The 22,975-nt window shown below is 46.2% G+C and overlaps 1 protein-coding gene across 8 annotated transcripts in view; it reads right to left on the bottom strand.

Moving 5' to 3' along the window:
• Positions 1–22,975, bottom strand: part of LOC137437939 (transcription factor YY2) — an 83,060-nt gene that overhangs the window by 8,148 nt on the left and 51,937 nt on the right. For 4 of the 8 annotated variants that reach the window (XM_078766764.1, XM_068132708.2, XM_068132710.2 and 1 more), the window contains one exon: positions 2,417–2,488. The exons of the other annotated variants lie outside the window; for them this stretch is intronic. In XM_078766764.1, the coding sequence (XP_078622890.1) occupies positions 2,417–2,488 (72 nt within the window). The remainder of the gene's footprint in view (positions 1–2,416; positions 2,489–22,975) is intronic. 8 annotated transcript variants of the gene reach the window in all.

Genomic DNA, 22,975 nt, shown 5'->3' with positions numbered 1-22,975 from the left:
ATATCTGTGAGCAGGATATCTCAAAAAGGTCTGTTGGTAGCAGGATATCTCAAAAAGGTCTGTTGGTAGCAGGATATCTAAAAAAGCTCCGTCTGTGAGCAGGATATCTCAAAAAAGTTATGGACAGATTTGGATAAAACCCGATGGACAGGTTGGGTGTGTGACAATAATTAATCGATTCCATTTTGGTGAAGATCTGGATCCAGATACTGTAATTATTTCAAATGATTTTTCGTCACAGAGATTGGGCCAAAAATTATACAGAGCGTATCAAAAAAAAGGTAATCCGAATTCAAGGGGTTAATATGCAAAAGTTATTTATTTTGACAATTTACATGTGGTTTACTAATTAAGAGGAGATCCTCAGCTTTCCATTGATACCTTCCATGCATCATTGCTGTCACACATGACCGAGTACATGTTCATTGAAAATGACAAGTTCAAATCGCATTTTTACAAGTTTGGCTAATCGATGCAAGTCAGGATAATTGGTGCAAAATGAACGTCAGATGTGAACTTTTCTCAGGAATGATTGGCCTTTATGTACCCACACCTTCAACATGTCCACCTCCCCTTTCAACACAAAGCTCACAGCGGCGGAGCATGCTCTGAACAGCTTGTCTCACCATAGCCGGGTCATTGGGCAAAGCATCCACTTCATGTCGAATACGGCCCTGCAATTCATCAAGATCATGGGGAGGAGTTATGAACACCTTGTTCTTTAAATGTCCCCAAAGGAAATAATCACATGGTGTGAGGTCAGGTGATCTTCGTGGCCATTCCACTGCATGGTTGAGGGCGATGACTCGGTCTCCAAAGAGTTCCCTCAGTCGATCTCGGACAGCGATAAGACGATGTGCTGGGGCGCCGTCTTGGGCCCACCAGAGATATCTGAAGACACCACGAACCTGTCGCTCAAAGTTCTCCTCCAGCTGCGGTAAAACTTCATCATTGATCATCTGCAGACACCTGTTACCATTGACATTCCTTTGAAAGAAAAATGGTCCGATCACCTGACCACTTCCACAAAGTCCCAACCAAACAGTCCACTTTTGTCGATTCATGTTGGTGTCAAAATTAAATTCCGGGGGTTGTCCTGTCGGTGCATATTCAAGAACATTATGGGTATTGACCTTGCCGTCCATGGCGAAAACAGCTTCGTCGCCGATAACGAGATACCGCAGGAAATTGATATCTGCTTCGCAACGTGCTATCAACCATCCGGCAAGCACCAGCCTCCTGGCAAAATCCCCTGGCATAAGTTGATGCCGGATGTGAATCCGATGAGGATGTTGGTGGAGGTCCAGTCTTGTGATTCGGTTGAATGTTGCCGAAGGCAATCCCGTCCCATTTCGTCTTGCGCTGGTATCCCAAGGATGCTCCAAAACTTGCTGTCTTACTGCTGCAATGTTCATTTCCGATCGCCCAGTGCGCCTCCTACCAGAATTCCCCTTGTTGCGGTTGAGGCTAGTGCCATGCTCTTGGTATTTTCTAACATTCACCCAGATGGTTTTGGCTGCTGGAGGCCTCCGTTCTAGGAAACGTTCCCTGAACGCATCACGAGTTCGCTGCAAACTTCCAGTTTGGTAAAAGGTTGGAACCACGAAGGTCCGCTGTTCAGTCATAAGTTGAACCATCTTTTCAATGACTCTCAAAAGTGACAACTTGACAGCGTGCTCAGACTGTCTCTAAACCCTACACTGTAGGCCCATCTTAAATACCCATCTTAAACAAAGGATGACGCAACTGACAATTACCAGACCAGCATAACAATTTTACATAATCAACTTGGCAGTCCACAAGTACTGCGTCCATTTCAAACTGTCTCGCACCGATTAGCCAAACTTGTAAAAATGCGATTTGAACTTGTCATTTTCAATGAACATGTATGTACTCGGTCATGTGTGACAGCAATGATGCATGAAAGGCATCAATGGAAAACTGTGGATCTCCTCATAATTGGTAAACCACATGTAAATTGTCAAACTAAATAACCTTTGCATATTAACCCCTTGAATTCGGATTACCTATTTTTTGATACGCACTGTATAGAGCATGATATATCAAAAAGTTGTGGACAGATGATGACAAAACTTGGTGGATGAGTTGGGTACGTGACAAGAACAAGTGGATTCGATTTTGGTTAAAGTATGGATGCAGACCTGGCCCATCAGTGGAATACAAAATGTAAACTATTCAGCCTAATTGAGGTATGTGCTCTTCTAAGTTCCGTTCTAGTTTAAGATTATGTTCTTGGTCGGAAAAAAAAACTCCTTTAAAATAGTGCATGAAGATATTTAAATGTGCAAAATGGAGTGCTGATGGGAAGACTGAAAACCTCCACTTGAAATGCTGTATTTGAATGACACGAATTTAAGCAGCCACAAAAATGGCCATACAAAAGAAAATAACGCACCACTTTAACCAAGGCTGTGTAGAATGGGTTCCAATTGGGTTCCATTCCCAGGACTTTGGTGAAACTCCAAGTCTGCAATCATGACAATTGAACAGAGAATGCAGGAGTGGGATTTTTTTTTTTTAAAGTACTTTTTGGAGCAGGGGTTGGTCAGCAGAGGAAGTATAGTGAGAAAACATGGAAGTCATTGTAGATTTTTGAGAAGCAAGTATAGTGGGTGAGTGGGTGGTTAAAGGGGGGTAGGAAGGCGAGGCGTGGGGAAGGGGAAGAGGAAGCACAGGGAAGGGGAAGACAAATCATGTTATAGTGATCATATGGTACATGTGATATGCTCAACATCTTGGGTGAACTGCAGATGCTGCCAATGTAAATGCACAGTTAAAGACGAAATGAATGTTTCAAAACCACTGGCAGTGAACCAATTCACAACATACAGACTTGGCATTTAATATGGAATATTTTTTTTGTGGGGGTGAACTTACTTTTCAAGATGTCTTAGAACCAAAAGTTCATTGGAATTATGTTGAAATTATTCTAGATTTTGTTAATGTGACCTTTAAAAGAAACAAAAACCACATTTGACATTTCGAAACAAATAAATTTATCCTTGAAAGTGATGTAAACTGATATCGAACTCAATTCATGGACAGTACTGTGTTAAACTTCTGTACGTTTTCCAGAAGTATCTCTTTATTTTGCACATCAGCCAAATTTTTTTTTAACAAAAACAAAAGTTAAATTACGACTGGGATTACGGACAGTAAAAGTACAGTTCAGTACTTCGTGTAACCCCCACGAGCATTCAGGAGAGCACGCACACGTTGAGGCATGCTGTTCACGAGATTTGCCAAGGTTTGGACAGGAATCGCTTGCCATGCAGTGACAATAGGCTGCTGCAATTCACGCACAGAGGTCGGCTGCTGGTCCAAGTGGTCGATTTGACGCGTTAATTCTGCCCACAAGTTCTCTATCGGATTCATATCCGGGGACATGGCAGGCCACTCCATATGCTCTACACCACGGTCAGCAAGAAAGTGTTGGATCATGCGAGCATGATGAGGCCGTGCATTGTCATCTTGGAAGACAAAGTTTCCGCGAAAGGCTGCACGAGCAAATGGAAGCAATGTTTCTTCCAGAATGGCCCTGTACTTGAACTGGTTCAGGTTTCCATTCAGAACAACCAGGTCAGTTTTGCCCCCTGCATGAAAAGCAGCCCAAACGGTCACCCCACCACCTCCAGCTTGGACTCTTGGCACTATACAATCTTTGTTGTAGGCTTCATGCACTTGTCTGCGCACTCAGACGCGGCCATCTTGACGATAGACCAGAAATCTAGACTCGTCACTGAAGATCACGTGATTCCAGTGTCCTGGCTGCCATTGACGGTGCTCTCTGGCCCACTGCAATCGGCGCTGGCGGTGTTGTCTGGTCAGGCGTGGCTTTCTCAGGGGACGCCTGGCACGATAGCCTGCTTGAACCAGTCGTTGGTTGACTAGCCTTCTGGATACAGGCACATTTGTCAGTTGCTGCCACTCAGCCCTAAGCCGATTAGCTGACTTGGTACGGCCATTGCGGACTAACCGGTGCAGCTGGCGATCATCCCTCCTTGTGGTTCTCCGGGGACGTCCTGGCCTCGGTATTGGAGTAGGGACACCCCTCTGAGCATTTCGTTTCAGGATCTTTGACACCTGACCTTGAGTGATGCCATACTGCCGAGCAATAGCACGCTGTTTCATGCCGTAATTTCGTAAAGCCACCACTCCATGACAAACAGCATTGTCGAGTTGACGGACCATCTCCAGAGGAAGCGGCAATAACTTTTGGAGACGTGCAGCAGTTGTTTTCCACTTATACAGAATGCAACAACCCTTGTATACCCGACTGTGAAGCCAATCATCAAATGCACCTGTCCGTACATTTTGCCACGCCACCTGTGATATAATCCTGTTGTTGACTTATTGCTGCGACAGACAATCAGTGACATGGTTCTTTTAACAAATAAATCACCAAAGTGTAAAAGAAACTCACCATTTTGATATACTGAGTTAAGAAAGTAAACGGAGGTCAAGAAAAAATATATATTCCATATTAAATGCCAAGTCTGTATGTGCATCTCACAAGCACTCCGGTGAAATTAATACAGTGAGGAACAATAAAGGATTTTTTTTCCATATATACATGAACATAGTGTCACACCAATTAAAAATAAATAAATAGAAAAAAAACAAAACAAAAAACAGTATTTATATATTGTTGCGGTTTTGAGAACCCACACTCTTGTAAATAAATATGATATTATTAAAAGGTTAAATGTTGCACCCCATTGGCCACAAGCAACACGTAGGTCACCATAGAACTTGTTATTTCATTAATATGTGTTTAAATAAGGCCGTGTTTCCAATAGTTGAATCTGCGTTGTGTCAATCAAATAAGTAGGCCCTTTCGTCCATTTTAACAGCCTCCCTCTCCAAGCCACGCCATTAGGCGCGCCCTCCAAGTCTGCCCATGGCCCCTCCCAAGTGTTACGTGCCTCGGCCAGCAGCAGCTGCCTTAGCGCTCGCTCAACGCCACCATAAGCCACGAGGCAAAGCCGGAGAAAGGGGGCGGAGCGCCAGGAAGAAGGTGTGGCCACCTCACCCAACCGTCAAAGGTGGAGCCGGTAAGCCCTCACCAGCCAACCAGGGCTGAAGTGACATCCCCGACAGGTGTGGCTTTGGGGCTCGTGGAGTGATCGCTTGGTTGGCATTGTGAAGGACTTGCTGGGAAACGCGCGTTGTTAAACAGGACGTATCGGGAGAGCGCACCTTTGTGAAGAGATATACGGCACGCTTGATGAGAGAACTGTCCAAGACGGCCTCGTACGATTGGCGTTGTAAAGAACTGGTTGGAAACGCGGCTGTGCGAAAGGACCGTGGAGAGAGGGGGCGTTTGGCACGAGTGTGCATTTATTACATACGCCATAGGACACCAGCTTCCCCCCGTTATATAACTTGTCCGGTCGCGTTCCACTACACGCGGAGAGCTGCTGCCGTTTTCCATCTGCTGCACAGTACGAGTCGGGGACCCGGACGAGGTGGACGCCATCGCCGGACCCTCTACCTGTTCCACCCTACCATCTACAATCCCCGTGTGAGTGTGTATGTTTGTCCTGGGTATTAAGAATAAGACTGTCTGAGGCTTCCCTGTGTAACTGCTTCTTCCTCTTCCTATCCTGTACATTCTTTCGTTTCCTCTTCTTCTTTCTTTGTAAATTGTTAATAAACCAATCTTTGTTCTTCCTATTTTCTGGGTTTCCTCTTCATCCGATCGCATCCATCTTTTCTCTAATTGGGTAAACGTGGCACGATTAGAGACCGCTCAGAATCGGGTTTAGTCCCTGTTAACGGCCCGAATCGCGGCTCGCTTCGCTCGGCGTGTCCACTAACGCCGTGGTTCGGGCGGGAGTTATTTTCCTGCTTCGCGGTCGGTGTTCGTAATTAGGTATTTGGGACTAAATTGACCAATAACCCTACCTAATACCGACCGGAAGGAGCGTATAACTTCCAGGACTCGGGTCGGCCAGATAAAAGGACAAGGGGATTAACCCCCCCCGCCCCCCTTGATAAGGGGAGAGCCGACGTCCGAGATCCGCAATAATATATATATATATTGTTACGGTTTTTAGAACCTTCACTTTGTAAAATAATAATTCTTGTAAATATCCCCCTTTGTAAAGATCGCACCCTAGTTAGTCCATGTACAACACGTAGAACACCATAGGACCTCTCTGTAGTTATCTCATTATTATGTGTTTTCGTTAAGGATCTGTTCCCAATAGTTGAATCTGCGTTGCATTAATCAAATAAGATATGCCCCTTCAATTATCCCCAATCATCTCTCTCTTCAAAGTGCAGTAGCGGTATGGCAGCGTTCGCTACCCTTTGTTTTGGTTTGCTTGCTGGCCCCAAGCCGCCATTACGCACGCGGTAATCTGGAGGAAAAAAGGGGAGGAGTGGGTTTGAGCGCCAGGAACAAGGCATGGCCTGTCAATGTCTCCTCAGGAGGTGGAGCCAGCGAGCCCTCGCCGGCCAACCAGAGCCGAGGTGAGCCGACCGGTAGGCGTGTCCTAGGAGCCGGCGGCTGGATACAGAAACGCCCAATAAAAGCGGCTGCGAGGGACTGCTTCACCAGATGAGTGCGAAGGTCCACGATACGAGGTACCAGAGGAGCATACAGCTGAATCGTAAGGCAGGAGAGTGGGTCCGTTGACGACGACAATACCGCCATATATTCGCATTGTCCGACCGCGTGAAACCGATACGTGCAGCTGCCGCCGGGTTTCGCGTGGACCGGAGCGGACCTCGACGCTGTGCCATCTGCCCGGACCTTCCTGCCCTGCCATCTGCTTGGACCTTCTCCCCCTTCCAGCCATTCCCTATTCGTGTAAGTCCGTTTGTTCTGTCTGGGCGTATGCTAATATAAGACTGTTTTTAAAGTTGCCCGATGTCCTTTTATTTCCTCTCCTTGTATATTCCCTTCTTTCGTTTCCTCTTGTCTTGTACATAGTAAATAAACCTGTGTTCTTTCTTACCCTTTTGGTTTCTTCTTCCCCCGATCGCTTTAGTCCTTTCCCAATTGAGTACCTGTGGCACGATTCGGCCAACCCTCGGAATCGGGTTTAGTCTCTTGTTAACGGCCCGAGTCGCAGCTCGCTTCGCTCGGCGCATCCATTCACGCTGCGGCCCGGGTGGGAGTATCTCCTCACTTACGGCCGGTGGTGGTAATTAGGTAGTAAGACAGATTGGGCTTGCAACCCTACTCACCACAGACCGGAAGTGACGTCATACTTCCAGGACCGGCGGACGGCCAGCTTAACAGGACAAGGGGATTAACCCCCCTTGCTAGCGGGAGTTCCGTCCCCCGGATCCGTAACAATATATATATATATTGTCACAATTTTAAACCGATCTTCACGAAACTTCACCAAATGGTAGAGTTCGTGGTTGGACAAAATCCTATATATTTTTGAGGTCAAAAGGTCAACATAGGCCAAAGGTGAACCACTTTTTTCAGATTTCTAAAATCTTCAATTTTCACACGATTGACTTGAAATTTGAATAGGATTTACATATCAGCTAACTGAATTCAACCACCAGCTATTTTGGAGATTAACAAAGGCTAAAAGGTCAACATGGGCCAAAAGGTCAACAAGCTTTTCAAAATACCTAAAATCCTCAATTTTCATCCAATTGACTTGAAATGTGAATCGGATCAACATATCAGCTAACTGAATTCAACCAACTATTTTTGAGATCAGCATCGGCCAAAAGGTCAACATAGGCCAAATGTCAACAACCATTTCAAATTTCTAAAATCCTCAATTTTCATCCAATTGACTTGGAATTTGAAAGGGATTTTCATATAGGTGAACTGAATTCAACCAACAACTATTTTTGAGATCATCATAGGTCACAGGGTCAACATAGGCCAAAGGTCAACCACTTTTCTCAAATTTCTAAAATCCTCAATTTTCATCTGAGTGACTTAAAAACTGAAAAAGATTTGCATATCAGGTCACTGAATTCAACCACTAATTATTTTTGAGGTCAAAAGGATGCTTTACTGAGTATCATTCTACTTTGTTCTGTTTTGCCAAGTGTCGCTCTGTGAGTGATTTTTCTTTTGTCTGTCTGGTTGTTTGTTTGTCCACACAGAATAAATATGATATTCTCTGCAACCGTTGGTCTGATTGACAGGAAATTTTCACCATAGATGCAACTCCACCTGTATATTTTTTAATGATAATTATAACGTCATAGGTCACGTGGTGTGGGTGCAATCTTGGAAAAACCGAAAACCTTTGCACTTCTATATCTCCGAAAGCGCTGCATCTTACTACAATTCACCAAATGTCCGTCCGTCCGTTCGAAGGTACCGCAAAAACGGCTCAAACGATCACAACGATATTTTGGGTGGGTATTTCTGGGACCCCTGGGAGTAAAATAGGCCATGTTGTTTTTCCAATTTTTCCAAGTTTTCCAATTTTCCCAAACACGATGGAATAATATTTACCGATATGAACAGTGATGTGGCTTTTGTTGAAATTCTACAAATACTGTTTATTCTACGTACCAGGAGAGAGTAGATCGACTCCTGACGAACTCTTCCGATATAAACGTGCGGCTCCGAAGTAACATGGCAGCGTGTGCAAAGCGACTGAGAAACAGGTGTAGCGGCCGCTTCTGTGTTACAGATTCGGTGCGCACTCTTCACACAAAAACGTGCGACTGAGAAAGAAGTGCAGCGGCCGCTTCCGTTTTGCAGAATTCAATCTTTTTTCAAAATGGGCGGCATGTACTGTTTAGATTTTGATGATTTGCGTGCGATATGATTCAACGGATGTTTATATGAATCGTTTAAAATAAAAAAAGCCTTCAATTTCCGATATTTTGCCTTTTCATTTGGGCTTCCCAATTGAAGCCCCGCCCATAGGGCGGGTACCGTTGCTCGTAGATAGAATAGAGACATAGCTCATTGTAAAGAACTCTCGATGGGGAACAAAATATGTTAATGATGTCATCGGTGCACCCATTATGATGTCATAATTCGAAAAGTACAAAACTTCATCCGATCAAGATGAAATTTCTTGAGCGTCATCTCGGGATAAATTGGTGTTGAAAAAAAAAATGATGACGCCATCGGTTACATGGTTCGGCCTCCATCTTGGAAAAACCGAAAAATTTGCACGTTTATATCTCCAAAAGCGCTGCATAAAAAAAATTGAGACATGGCTCTTTGGAAAGAACTCTCTTTGCGGAATAACACGTTCATGATGAGGTCATAGGTGCCTCCATTATGACGTCATAATTTGACAAGTACAAAACTTCATCTGATTAAGATGAAATTTATTGAGCATCATCGAGGGATAAATTCACCAATTGTTGTTGTTTGTATCTAGGGATAAATTGGTGGAGGAAAAAATAATAATGATGATGTCATTGGTCACGTGGTACAGCCACCATATTTGTTTTAAGACAAAAGCCTTAAAACCACTGAAAACACGTCCTGGCGAGGGTCTGCAATCTCTGATTGCTCTTTCTAGTTTTATTTGCAGATGAGCAATCTTGGCCGCACATTTCAGTTTACGAGAACAGGCACAAACTGGATCGAGCTCTGAGGTATGGCAGTCAGTTGTCCAAGTTAAAAGGTGGTGGAGAAATGAGCATGGCAGAAATGCAGTCAACCTGAAGACTATAAAAACTGTCATATGAAGTTAATGACGACAGGTTCGGTTGAAGAATTTTTTTTTATCTGAAAGACCATCAACATCATATTTGCCACCAAATGTGCAGGTTGTGTCAGATGTGTTCACCCAAGTTCATCACATTCATTTGAGAACCTATCAATGAGATTACAATTGTGTGAACTTCTTCAAGAGGAGTGTTAAGAAAGCAGATGGGAGAGTTTGCCAGACTGTCTTTTCAGAGAGACAAAGCGAGTGTGTGACGTTTTGTCAATATTGAAAGACATTCTAAATGTTTCACTGGCTCGTGATTATATCAAGTTCTTGACAGAAGAAAGAGGCTGCTACATGCCTATCTGAAGGATGAGGGATGTTACGGCAAAGGGTGGAGTCACCGGCTAAGGCATATGCAGTTATTTTATTTAAGGCCTGGCCTCTGTGACGACAATACAGCCCATGACTGTAGCCTTCAACATGAAAAAAAACCAAAAAAAAAAACATAAAGAGGATTTTCCAGGGAGTTGTTAGGGTTAGAGAAAACTAAAGGTGAGATGGATCTATGCATAAGACAGCATATATCTGTGGAAGAATTCCCAGGCTAAGTTAATAAAGGGACAGCAGATATCGGAGACCAGTTTTGAAGTGAGACCATGGCTTGCAGTCCCTGTCAGTCAACATGAGTGAACTGCTAGACTTGACGGTGCTGAGGTAGCTCTGAAAATAGCCAGAGAGATGTTGACTCTCACAAGCACATGATCAGATGAACCAATTGGAGAACAGGAAGAACAGGAGTCATTAACAGGAAAGTTGTTAATCATCAGAGCGTGACCAAGGGTTGGCGTCAGGAAGGGCATCCAGCCATAAAAACATTGCCTCAAATAGGGAACCATGATTGTCATGGGGCCCGCAAGGCTAACCCCCGCTCCAGCGGGGAAAAATGGCCTTAAAACGATCATTCTATTTATTATATTCATCAACTCCAGAAGGGAGGCTATGCTATTGGCATAAATACAGATCAGAAAGTTCACAGATTGATTCAGGTCCATGAAGTCACATAAATCCTTTGCTGCAGTGCTGTGGGCTGGTAAGAGAGGTACCAACACAAAGCCAATTGGCATGGTGATAGTTTAAATCACCATGTATGAGCTAGAAAGAGTTGGGATGGGGGGTTAAAAGTTGGTCCATGTTAGCAGAGAGAGAGAAAGAGGGGGAGGGGAGAGAAAGAGAAAGAGAAAGAGAAAGAGAAAGAGAAAGAGAAAGAGAGAGAGAGAGAGAGAGAGAGAGAGAGGGGTAGGGGAGAGAAAGAGAGAGGGGGAGCGGAGAGAAAGAGAGAGGGGGGGAGGGAAGAGTAAGAGAGAGAGAGAGAGAATGTAAATAATCGTCACTGGGAGGAGGGCAGAACAACATACAGACAAACAAACAAGAGGTGGGAGCGGACGGGAAGTTGTGGCTGAAGGTACTCGGAACTGTTGAGGATTGGGGGGTGTAAGTGCAGTATACGGATAGTGAGAAATGGAATTATTGATGTAAAGTCCAATTCCACAGCAAGGATGATGTTCAGGCCTATGAAACCCGAGGGGGGAAATAGCCAGGGAGAGACAACGGAGGTAGGCATGTACACAACGGAGTCAGGCATGTCCTGTGCTAGGAAGGATTCTGTTAAGTAAATGATGTCCAGTTTATAAGCAGCGACCTGCACTGAAAGATGTCAGGTTGGCACATTGGCCTGAGATATTTGAGGTCCACACAGTTACGGGCAGAGGAGGAGGTGCTGTTGGCAGGGTACAGACGTTGAGAGTGGGTAGGTGGGTAGGGGGAAGCTGAGAAGGAGTAGGACCAGAAAGGAGAGCTGGGAGGGTCAGGGATGAGTGGTAATCTGGGAAGAGGAGGAAGAATATATCATGACGAACAAGGAGAACATGTAGGATGTAACTGACAGAGAAAATAAGCAAGTAAAGCATTTAAAAATGTTATTAAAAGCTTCAAAATAAATAATCAAATTAATTAAATGAAGAGAAATGTTAGTTCAATTGGCAGGTATTGAGAAAGGAAGAGATAAATAATGAATGAAGGAAGGGTAAAATGAGTTAATGATTTTTTGGAAGCGACATGATGGAAATATGACATAGTTGAGGAGCATGAAAGACACTCGTGCGTTGATGCGGTCCAGGCCAATTGCAGAATTTGCAGAACACGCAGGACACAGAGCGGAATGAGGCACGTCAGAGCAGAGGCAGAATTGGCGCAGCAACTAGCTGAGGCTTTCGTGAGTCGGCCAGACCACAACAACCAAGGTTATACACAGAAAATACGATGAAAACACCACCAACACAGGGATGAAACGATAACAGAAAAACATCCTGTGCACACAACAACTAGTCACCTCCGACTGATCCTTGACTTTGTCTTTTAAACGTGAGAAGATGGAGAGGTCTCTGGCAACTTCAGACTCTGGATTCTGCAATTGGCCTGGACCGCATCAACGCACGAGTCAACCTAGAACGGCACTCGGTAGAGCACAAACTTTCCGCCAGGCTGAACAGTTTGTTTAGTATCCCAATGATAGGCCAGATCTGGATTCCAAAATCAAAACCTAAACCAAAATCTAATCGGCTTGTTCTTGTCACCTAACCAACCCATCCACACAGTTTAGTCATAAGTCATCCCTAACTTTATCATATTATATGTCGCTTTTCGCCTGATCCCTCAATGGTGAAGAATCACTTAAAAATTAAATAACTCTCGTATCCGAATTCATATTCAGATCTTCACCAAAAACAAATGGATTCGTCCTTGTCACACACCCAATCGATCCAACAAGCTTCGTCCAAATCTGTCCACAACTTTTTGAGATATCCTGCTATGTATAGGTTTTAGCCCGATCACTCAATGGTGACGAATCACTTAAAAATTAAATAACCCTCATATCCAAATTGAAGAAGGATTGGAGGAGATTGGGAAATGAAGAAGATTGTCATGAGGACCGCAAGGCTAACCCCCGCTCTAGCAGGAAAAATGGCCTTAAAATGCCTGTTGTTGTATGAATGAATGAATGAATGAATGATCGTTTTAAGGCCATTTTCCCCGCTAGAGCAGGGGTTAGCCTTGCGGGCCCCATGACAATCATGGTTCCCTGTTTGGGGCAATGTTTTTATGGCCGGATGCCCTTCCTGACGTCAACCCTTGGTCACGCTCTTACGATGCGCAGGGATACCGTGTACCTATCCTAAATCGGGGTACACACCGTGATCATTCATCCCAGCAAGCTGGTACTCAATTTGCCGACCTCGGAAGGATGACAGGCTGAGTCAACCACCCTGGCGTTAATTCAGCGATCGACCGAGATTCGAACCCAGGATCCTCGGATCCCAAGCCGGCACCCTAACCGCTAAGCCAACACCAACACCTGTTGTATCCAAATTCATATCATCACCAAATTCATACAGATTAGTCACTGAAAACACACACACACACACACACACACACACACACACACACACACACACACACACACACACACACACACACACACACACACACACACACACACACACACACACACACACACACACACACACACACACACACACACACACACACTTTCCACTAAGGTTCGTCCAAATCTGCCCATAACATTTTGAGATATCGTGCTATACACTGAGAAAGACGTGCAGCGGCCGCTTCCGTTTTGCAAAATTCAATCTTTTTTCAAAATGGGCGCCATGTACTGTTTAGATTTTGATGATTTGCATGTGATATGATTCAACGGATGTTTATATGAATCGTTTAAAATAAAAAAAAGCCTTCAATTTCCGATATTTTGCCTTTTCATTTGGGCTTCCCAATTTTCCCGGTGTGTACCCTGGTTAGAATAGGTACACCGTATCCCTGCGTGTCGTAAGAGGCGACTAAGAGGGTTGGCGTCAGGAAGGGCATCCGGCCATAAAAACATTGCCTCAAAAAGAGAACCATGACAATTACAACTACATATGGGCAGGGTACAGCCCGAAGTGGAGATCGGTTTCTGAGGTTTGGGACATGGAATGTAGGGACAATGACAGGGAGATCAGGAGAAGTGGTGGAAGTCTCTCTGACCATTCTCAGAGAGCCTCCTCAGCGTCGACGAGTCTGGCATTTCACTCAGGCCAACTGGCACGGTCTTCAAGCAGCCATCAATCATCTGGACTGGTCTCCCATTAGTTAGGTCCAAAACTTCAATTCCGTGACCATTTTCTGGCTAGTAAGGTTTGACGATTGATTTGACTTCTATTGACATTTTATAACAAAAATAGCCTCTATGTCCCTCCCAAAAATCCCGGCATTTTTCGCCAGAGGCCCGAATCCAAGATGACCGCCAGCACTATCTTGAAAAATTAAGTTTTGAACCAGAACACCTAGAATCACGTACAAAGACACTTTTTTGGGTAATCTGACCACGAGGATTCCGAATCTGACATTAGTTTGACGTTATGACATTATTTTGACCCAGAAATCCAAGATGGCCACCATCCAGTAGAGCGAAAATGCAACTTTTAAATGGGAGAACATATGATCATGAATTAACACATTATTTTGGCTAAATCTATACTGGCCACAGAATTGAGGTCCTGATTAGTGAATTGCTATTTTCTTGTTTTTTATTTGTCTGTGTGTGTAATGTCATATACTTATTTCTGTCTTTCCAGGGAGTATACGAGCGAATGAGACGGCACTGAAAAGCGCAGTATTCAGAAGATAGCTGTCAAGAGAATGTCCACCGTTCCGTGTGTCCTCCAGTGTGGCGGGCTTTGCAATGAAGCCACTGATGTCGTTACCTCCGTTGAGAGTTGGGAAAATCTCAAGAAAAAATCCCTGTTATGGAGCGGTCTTGACAAGTTCGGAGACGTTTATGCAACAGTCAATTGGGATAATGGTCCCGGCAGACAATGTGTCCATAAATCATGTAGGCTGACCTTATGGAATGCTAATAAACTGGAGCAGGCCAAGACAAGACAGAAAAAACGAGAAGTCAAGGAATGCCAATCTCAGTCTTCGTCCATGTCTGAGGCTTTCCCCCGGCTGCTTCTCCACCTGCCAAGCAGCTGCGATCAAGTGTAGAAGGGCTGATACATGAAAAAACAAAATGTGTCTGGTGCTGTAAACCGGAGTCGGCAAAGCACCCAGAATCAAAGCTGTCCCTGATTTCGTATGATAATGCATGGGCAACGTTCAAGAGTCACACGGTGGTCCTCGAAGATCAGAGCATGCGAGACAGAATCAACTGTGTGATCGATTATGCAGCTGATGACCCATATGCGATTGAGATCAGATATCACAACAAATGCTGGTTGAAATATGTGCGTAGTTACCAGAAAATGAGTGAAGATGACAAACTCCCACGCATGCACAATGTCAATCTCCGTGAGGCTCAGACTATCTTCTTTGACCACATCAGAACAGTTATCTTTGAGGAACGTGAGCTAAGGTCACTACAGAGCCTCCTCAAAGACTACAGCTCTATCATATCTCGGTATGGCTTCTCAACATCCAGCATCAAGTCATCCTTTATCAAAGATATCCTGACCCGGGAGTTTGAGGGCAAGATCGGCTTCCACTCCCGCCCTCAGAGAAACCAGAGCGACCTAGTCTATGACACGTCTGGGGGTGGTTCATATGTTGAAGCAGCACTCTCCGCCATCGGTGTTGGCAGTGAACAACTGGTGCACAATGTGGCTAAGCAGCTCAAGGATGATGTCAAGTCAATCAAACCCATCCCATGGCCGCCAAGAGTCGAGGAGCTAGAAGAGGAGGAAGAGCTATCGCCTCTCATGGTGCAGCTGCTATCTGCTTTGCAGGGGAAGGAGGTAGATCTGTCTCCCAGCACACTCTCTCTCACCTCTCTCATCACGCAGTACATTACAAAGCGACCCACCACTACCGCCATCAATGCCACCGTCACCCTTCATGGGATGACTCGCAGCAAGGAGCTTATTGACTCTTACTACAAGCTGGGCATGGGGATCAGCTACCCGAACGTGCTTCTCCTACGTGACCTCTGGACCATGCATGACCTCGAGCGATGTTTGATCTGTCCTGATGAGATCGCTGAGGGAGAACCAAGCATTAGTATCATTGACAATGATGACTTTACCAACGACACGTTGACAGGAGGGGGTACTGCACACCGCTGTAACTGGATGTTTCTGCAGTGTCTAGAACGTCTTGTACCGGATTATGAGGCTAACATCCAGGATGAGCAAACACGCATCACAGACGCAAAGACTGTGTCACAGGCACTAACTGAGAAGGCATCTGAGATGCAGGTAGTTAAGCCGTATAGGATGATAAAACGTGGGGAGCCTCCCATCCGGCCAAAGCCCACTATGTTCTCATCAAGTACAAAGCATCAGTGCAAGCGGAGCATTTTTCATGCCCTTGCTCGTGTGGATGTGGATGGTGACCGCCCTGATGCAGCTGAGCAGGCTATCCCTTCATACAATGGGTTTTATGCTGGTTTAAATGCGGAGCAAGGGAAGAGCAAGGCTTATTTTCATATGTCCTACAATCAACCGCCAAACAAGTCAGTTGTGAATGACATCATGGACAAGCTTTCTATCATCATTGCCACCAAGCACATGCCTTTCGCCTTCTTAGTGGGAGATCATCCTGTGTACGTCCTCATTACCCTGCTCAAGGCCGAGAACCTAAAGAAATACCATGACATTGTGCCCTTTCTAGGTCCCTTCCATACACAGTGTGTGATGATGAGTGCTATATACAAGCGCTACAACGGGAGTGAGTTAGGAGATGTACTCGTGGCAGCAGGAGTTATTGCCGAGGGCTCCGTTGATCGTGCGCTGAAAGGCAAGCATTACAAAAGGGGGCTGCGTTGCTTGAGGCTTATGTATGAGGCGCTCATGAGTCAGCTGGTGCAGGAGAGGCTCGTGCCCTGCCTGGCTGATGAGATGAGGGAGAACCTCGAGTTTCTGAGAGATACTAGTCTTTCCCAAGAATCCCGTGCTGCTGCTCATGCAGCACTGGAGGAGGATGCTGACCTGGACAGCCTTATCACTAACTTATTCATCCATGTGGAGGCCAGTGACATGGCAGACTACTGGAGGGACTTCCTGTCCATGACAGATGCACTAATGCAGAATGTCCATGCAGTCCATATCTGTAACTGGGACGAGTACGTCAGCTCTCTGCGCGCCATGCTGCCATGGATGGTAGCGTACAACAACAATAGGTACGGGAGGTGGCTATCTGACTTCTGGGCAATGCTGACAAATCTCCCTGCTGATCAGGTCACCTTCCTTCGTACTGACTTCGCTCAGTCCATCACAGGCAACCCCTACTCCAACATGGCCTGGGACATGTGGATCGAATGCACCATGAACAAGGGCAGCAAAATGAAGTCTGGCTGGCTCTCCATCCTCAAGAATGAGAAGCAGCTGCTGGTGCACTCCAGAAATGTGAACAATGTAGCCCAGATCCGGGCGGCTCATAATGTCCTGGCCAACCGAAAAAAAGCCAAGAGGAAGCACATTGAATGTGGCCCAAAACGAATGCGAGAAGATGAGCAGTGCGTGCAGGACCTGGTAGCCTGCATACATGAGTTTGACTCCTTTCCATTCGACCCATCCTCACCCACACTCCGCACCCTACAGTCAGCCATGCCTGCCTCCAATGAGCTCGTTGTGGACTTCAATTCTGCCCATGCTGCAGGGGAGGAAAAGTTGACCAGCTTCTTGCAGGAGCGGGTATTCAGTAAGAATACCTCCCTTCATGCACCTGTCCCTCTGAGTAAACGCTTGACATTTGCCAAGATGCCAGACACAGAGAAGCCCAGGGAGGAACTCAAAACGAGAGCTGCTGAAATGGAGCAGAATGCTCTCAAGGCAGTGATCAACCTGGTTGAGGTCAGTCATCTTGTGGACCTCACTGAGTTGCTGGAACATCGTGTTGTTGAGGAGTGTGTGGCTTTATTCAACTCCAACGGAACATACAGGAAGACACAGAAGAGTAAGCTCATCCAGAAACTCTCTCTGCAATCTGTAGATCTGCAGGAACCCTACACCGCTCTCATCGACATGGGCATGATTTGGAGGATGGCAACTCCATCAGCAGAGGATCGACAGACGCAACATGGCACCCCATACAAGTGGTCAGACTATGTCCACAAGGTGTCTTCCATCATCCTTACCCGCCATGGTGATGCTGAACGTATCTTCTGTGTGAATGACCCATATGACACACCATACTCTACTAAAGATGACGAGCGAGACCTGCGGGTACAGGGTAAGGCACATATACCCAACACCTACATGAAATTGAATGACCCCTTCCCTTCTGCCCAAGCATTCAAAACACTTCTATGTAGCGTCAGCAACAAGGGGCGGATGCAAAAGCTGATATGCACCTACCTGACAGACCTTGCAGAGAGTGTTGATGCAGAGATTGTCTACTCTGTTGGCTCCCACTGCACCAATTTGTCAACCCAGCAACCAATGGAGAACTACAGCTTTGACCAGTCTGAGGCTGATACTGTCCTTTTTTCTGCTTACGCAGTTCTGCGTGAATCAGGCTACAGTGCCCTGTTGTCATTGATACCGCTGATACCGATGCCTATGTCGCGGCAGCAGTCATCTCGCAGCAGCTGCCCGGAAAGCTCTGTATCAAGAGGAAGAAGGAGACTATCTTATGTCATGGCCTGGTTAATGACGAGATGGCAGCCTGTATTGTGCAGCTGCACTGTATGACAGGCTGTGATGCCAACTCAGGCTTCTATGGCAAGGGTAAGAAGTTGGTGTATGACCGGGTGGCGAAGAGCCCTGTGGCTCGACGGCAGCTCTCGCTGTGTGGAGATGGCCTTGACCTTGAGGAGGAGGTGCTAGAGGAGCTCTTCCAGTTCACACGACATGTCATCTATGGCGACGAAAAGAGTAGCACCATGGCTGAGGCCCGTGCAGCAAAGTGGAAGACACTGAAAAACAAATCATTTATCCGTCTCCCTCCAGATGCAGACAGCCTACGCCAACACTGCCTCTGAGCAAACTACTTGGCATATCTTGTGCGTCATCCCTCCAAGAAACACCACCCCTCGCCACTCGGACATGGCTGGGAGCTGGTGGGTGGTCGCTGTCGCCCTGTCCGCCACACGCAACCTGCTCTCCCGACAAATCTACCTGCACCAGGGCCAGCAGAAGAGAGTGAGGAAGATGAGAGCCAGGAGGGGAATGAGGAGCGAGATGATGATGTACAAAGGCGGGGAGATTCATCGGAATCTGATGATTCAGATTCTAGTGAAGCAGAATGCTCTGATTCGGACTAATCATATAATTAAAGGTCATATTGATTAATGACTTCATTTGAAAACTGTTCAAGTCACAGCTATTAAAAATAGCTTATTTTGAAGTGTAATGAGTTTAGTTGTCATGCAATCATCAATTACTTTACTGCAAGATATCCTTATGGAGGTAGTTTCTTTAACATGTTTAAGTACAAAAGTTGCATTTTCGCTCTACTGGATGGTGGCCATCTTGGATTTCTGGGTCAAAATAATGTCATAACGTCAAACTAATGTCAGATTCGGAATCCTCGTGGTCAAATTACCCAAAAAAGTGTCTTTGTACGTGATTCTAGGTGTTCTGGTTCAAAACTTAATTTTTCAAGATAGTGCCGGCGGTCATCTTGGATTCGGGCCTCTGGCGAAAAATGCCGGGATTTTTGGGAGGGACATAGAGGCTATTTTTGTTATAAAATGTCAATAGAAGTCAAATCAATCGTCAAACCTTACTAGCCAGAAAATGGTCACGGAATTGAAGTTTTGGACCTAACTACATCTCTACTGCCTCTGACATCAACCCATCCTGGGAATTCTTCCAAAGTAAATTGCTCTCTCTCATGCACAGATTTATCCCATCTCGTCTTCAGTTGTCATACCCTTCCTCCCGTCCATGGTACACGGAATCTTGTGGTGAGGCTATTGCCCAGAAACAACTTGCTTTCGTCTCCTGGAAAGCAAATCCAACGGAAGGAAATCTCATTTCCTTTCACAAAGCCCGAAACAAGTGTGTGTCCACCCTCAGGAGAGCCAGGAAACAATATCTCTCCGTTCTCAGGACCGAACTCTCTTATCTGTCTCCCTCTTCCAAATCCTGGTGGCGTCTGGTCAAATCTGTTTCTGGTGTTTGTTCCCCCTCCATCCCCTCCCTCACCTCAAATGGCCACACGGCTGACTCCGCACGTGAAAAAGCTGAATGCCTCAACTCTGTGTTTGCCTCTAAATCTTGTGTCCCAAACCCATCCCTCTCTGTACCCACCGTACCCAGTCGTACCCAGCTGCTCCTGGACTCTGTGTCCTTTCCTCCTGACAAGGTGGAAAAGTTTCTGTCAACCCTCGACTCTGATTCTGCAACTGGACCTGACGGCATCAGCCCACGGGTCCTAAAATCATGTTCTTCCGCTCTTTCACTCCCTCTCTCTGTTCTCTTCACCCTCTCTTTTGCTCAAGGTCATCTTCCATCTGCTTGGAAATCTGCCAACATCACCGCTTTGCACAAAAAGGTGCAAAAACAGATCCCAGCAACTACAGACCAATCAGCCTTCTCCCAATTATCAGCAAAGTCATGGATTCCATCATTGCTTCAGAGATGAAATCCCTCTTCTCCAATGGCTTGATCTCTGATCAACAATTTGGTTTCAGACCTGGACACTCCACTCTGGACATGCTGCTTCTGCTTTCTCAACAATGGATGGAGGTCCTCAATGCCAAACAGGAAATTAGAGCAGTCTCCCTTGACATATCAAGTGCCTTCGATACGGTCTGGCACCCCGCTCTGCTCACCAAACTCTCCTCTTTTGGTATCCATGGAAATCTCCACGCATGGCTGGCGGACTTCCTCTCTAGTCGGTCAACGTGTGGCCCTGAATGGGGTTTCTCTCATCTCCTCTTCCTGTTCAGGCTGGAGTTCCCCAAGGCAGTGTTCTGGGCCCTGTGCTTTTTCTGGTCTTCATCAATGATCTCTCTGACTCTCTTGAAAATCCTCTCTATCTCTTTGCTGACGACTCTACTCTCTGTAGCTCCATTCTTCATCCCTCAGATCGGCAGTCTGCAGCCTCCTCACTCTCTGCAGACCTTGACAAAATCACAGACTGGGCAAACAAGTGGAACATGTCTTTCAATCCTGACAAATCTCACACTCTTACGATGTCTCTCCGAAAAGACCGACTGGACAACCCTCCCATCCACTTTCTGAATAATCCTCTCCAAGAAGTTCTGTCACTCAAGCTTTTGCGTCTCACTATCTGCCATGATCTTTCCTGGGAAAACCACATTTCAAATCTGGCCTCCAAAGCCAGTCGCCGACTGGGCATCCTCCGTCGTGCGAAGTCCTTCCTTTTCACACCTGAGCTCCTCACCACATACAAGGCTTTCATCCGCAGCTCAATGGAATACTGCTCTCCCCTCTGGGCTGGTGCTCCTGCCTCACACCTAGCTCGCCTTCACGCTGTTGAAACCAAAGCATTCAGAATCATTGGAATCTCCCGCGATGAAGCTAACTCCAAGGGCCTCTCACTCACTCACCGCAGGCAGTTTGGTGGTCTTTCTGTCTTCTACCGACTCCTCTCTGGCCTTGCCCCCCCCCCCCCCAGCTCTCTCTGGGCTCTGTCCCGCAAATATTCCTACAGGTCGCACAAGATCTGCCTGCAACCCTCTTATGGTTAAACTGCCAAAATCAAGACTCTCTGCTCACCTTCACTCCTTCATTCCTCTTTTCTCCCACCTCTGGAACAAACTCCCTCACTCTCTTCAATCCCACTCCACCCTCCAAGTCTTTAAAACAGCTGTTCACCACCATCTCTTATCTTCCCCCATCCCAAACCTTGATCTTTTCTACCCCCGCTAATTTCACCCCAATTCCACTTTTTTGAAATACCAACTTCTGTCCAGGAAGTCCTTGTGTTTTATACTTCTCCCTCCCCCCCCCCCCCCTTCCCATGCCTCCTCCCCCCGGGCCCTCTCCCTTCCACACATCTCCCTGCTCTCGGATGTTGTGTTTGTGTGCTTCCCCTTCTCTCCCCATCTTGTCTTCCGCTCCCTCCTTTTGGGTATTTTGTTTGGCTGGTTGATTTGTTTGTGAAGTAAATGTTAGCTCTTTCACGAGCCTCGATTCAGTATACAAAAAAAGAAAAAGAAAAAAAAAAGTATTGGCCAGAAGAAGAGTGGACATATGTTGTGTGCAAGAGACGAGATGGAAGGGAAGTGGTGTGAGAATGGTGAAGGGTAGGCAGGGAAAGAAATACAAGTTTGTGTGGCAAGGGTGCCCAGAGGGCGTGAATGGTGTTGGTGTCCTGTTTTCTGAGGAGTTTGTAGACAGTGTGGTGAGTGTGACTAGAGTGAGTGATAGGTTGATGATGGTGAAAGTGATGATTGGAAAGCTCTTGGTGAACGTCATCTCGGGACATGCTCCGCAGGTTGGTCGGAGCGATGAAGAGAAGGACAAGTTCTGGTGTGCGATAGAAAAGCTGATGGAAAACGTGAAAGACGAGGTTGTTGTGGTAGGAGGAGACCTAAATGGACATGTGGGAAGGAGTATGGACGGTTTTGAGGGAGTTCATGTGGGTTACGGATATGGTGTGAGAAATGGAGAAGGTGAAAGGATTTTGGAGTTTGCTGATTTGTTGATTTCTAATACTCAGTTCCAGAAAGAGGATAATAAGCTTGTTACATACACATCAGGTGGGTCGACGACAACCGTTGACTTCCTGATGGTGCGTAGGCGAGATAGGGGGCACCTCCGGGACACAAAGGTGATCCCGGGGGAGGAGGCTGTTTCACAGCACCACTTGGTTGTCTGCGACATAAGGGTGAAAGGTGCGAGGAGAGCTCGGCGGGTGAAGTATCAACCGAGAATGAAGGTGTGGAGGTTGAAAGAGGTGGCAGTAAGGGAGGCATTAAAAGAGAGGCTGAGGAGAGTAGAGGATGATGTGGTTGAGCTTGAACGTGGTTGGATGTCAATGAAAGATAGTATGTTTGGAGCCGTTGGTGAGGTATGTGGATGGACAAAAGGACCACTGAGGCACTCGGAAACATGGTGGTGGGATGAGGAAGTTGGAAAGAGGATTGACGAGAAGAGGAAGAAGTTCAAGGAGTGGCAGAAGGCAAAGGGTACGGGAGCAGAAAAAGCAGAGCATGAAAGTTATAAGGCAGGCAAGAAGGCTGCAAAGAAAGAGGTAGCAAAGGCGCATGAGGCATGTAGGAAAATGTTCGGAGAAAGCATGGATTCGGAAGAGGGTCAGAGAGCGGTATTCAGGATTGCAAAGCAGATAGCGAAAGAGAGGTGTGATGTGATGGG

Source organism: Myxine glutinosa, chromosome 12 (assembly GCF_964187855.1).
Source record: "Myxine glutinosa chromosome 12, kmMyxGlut1.1, whole genome shotgun sequence".
Taxonomy (NCBI): Eukaryota; Metazoa; Chordata; class Myxini; order Myxiniformes; family Myxinidae; genus Myxine; species Myxine glutinosa.
Note: the sequence above shows the minus strand (reverse complement) of the source record. Positions and strands in the feature narration are given on the sequence as shown.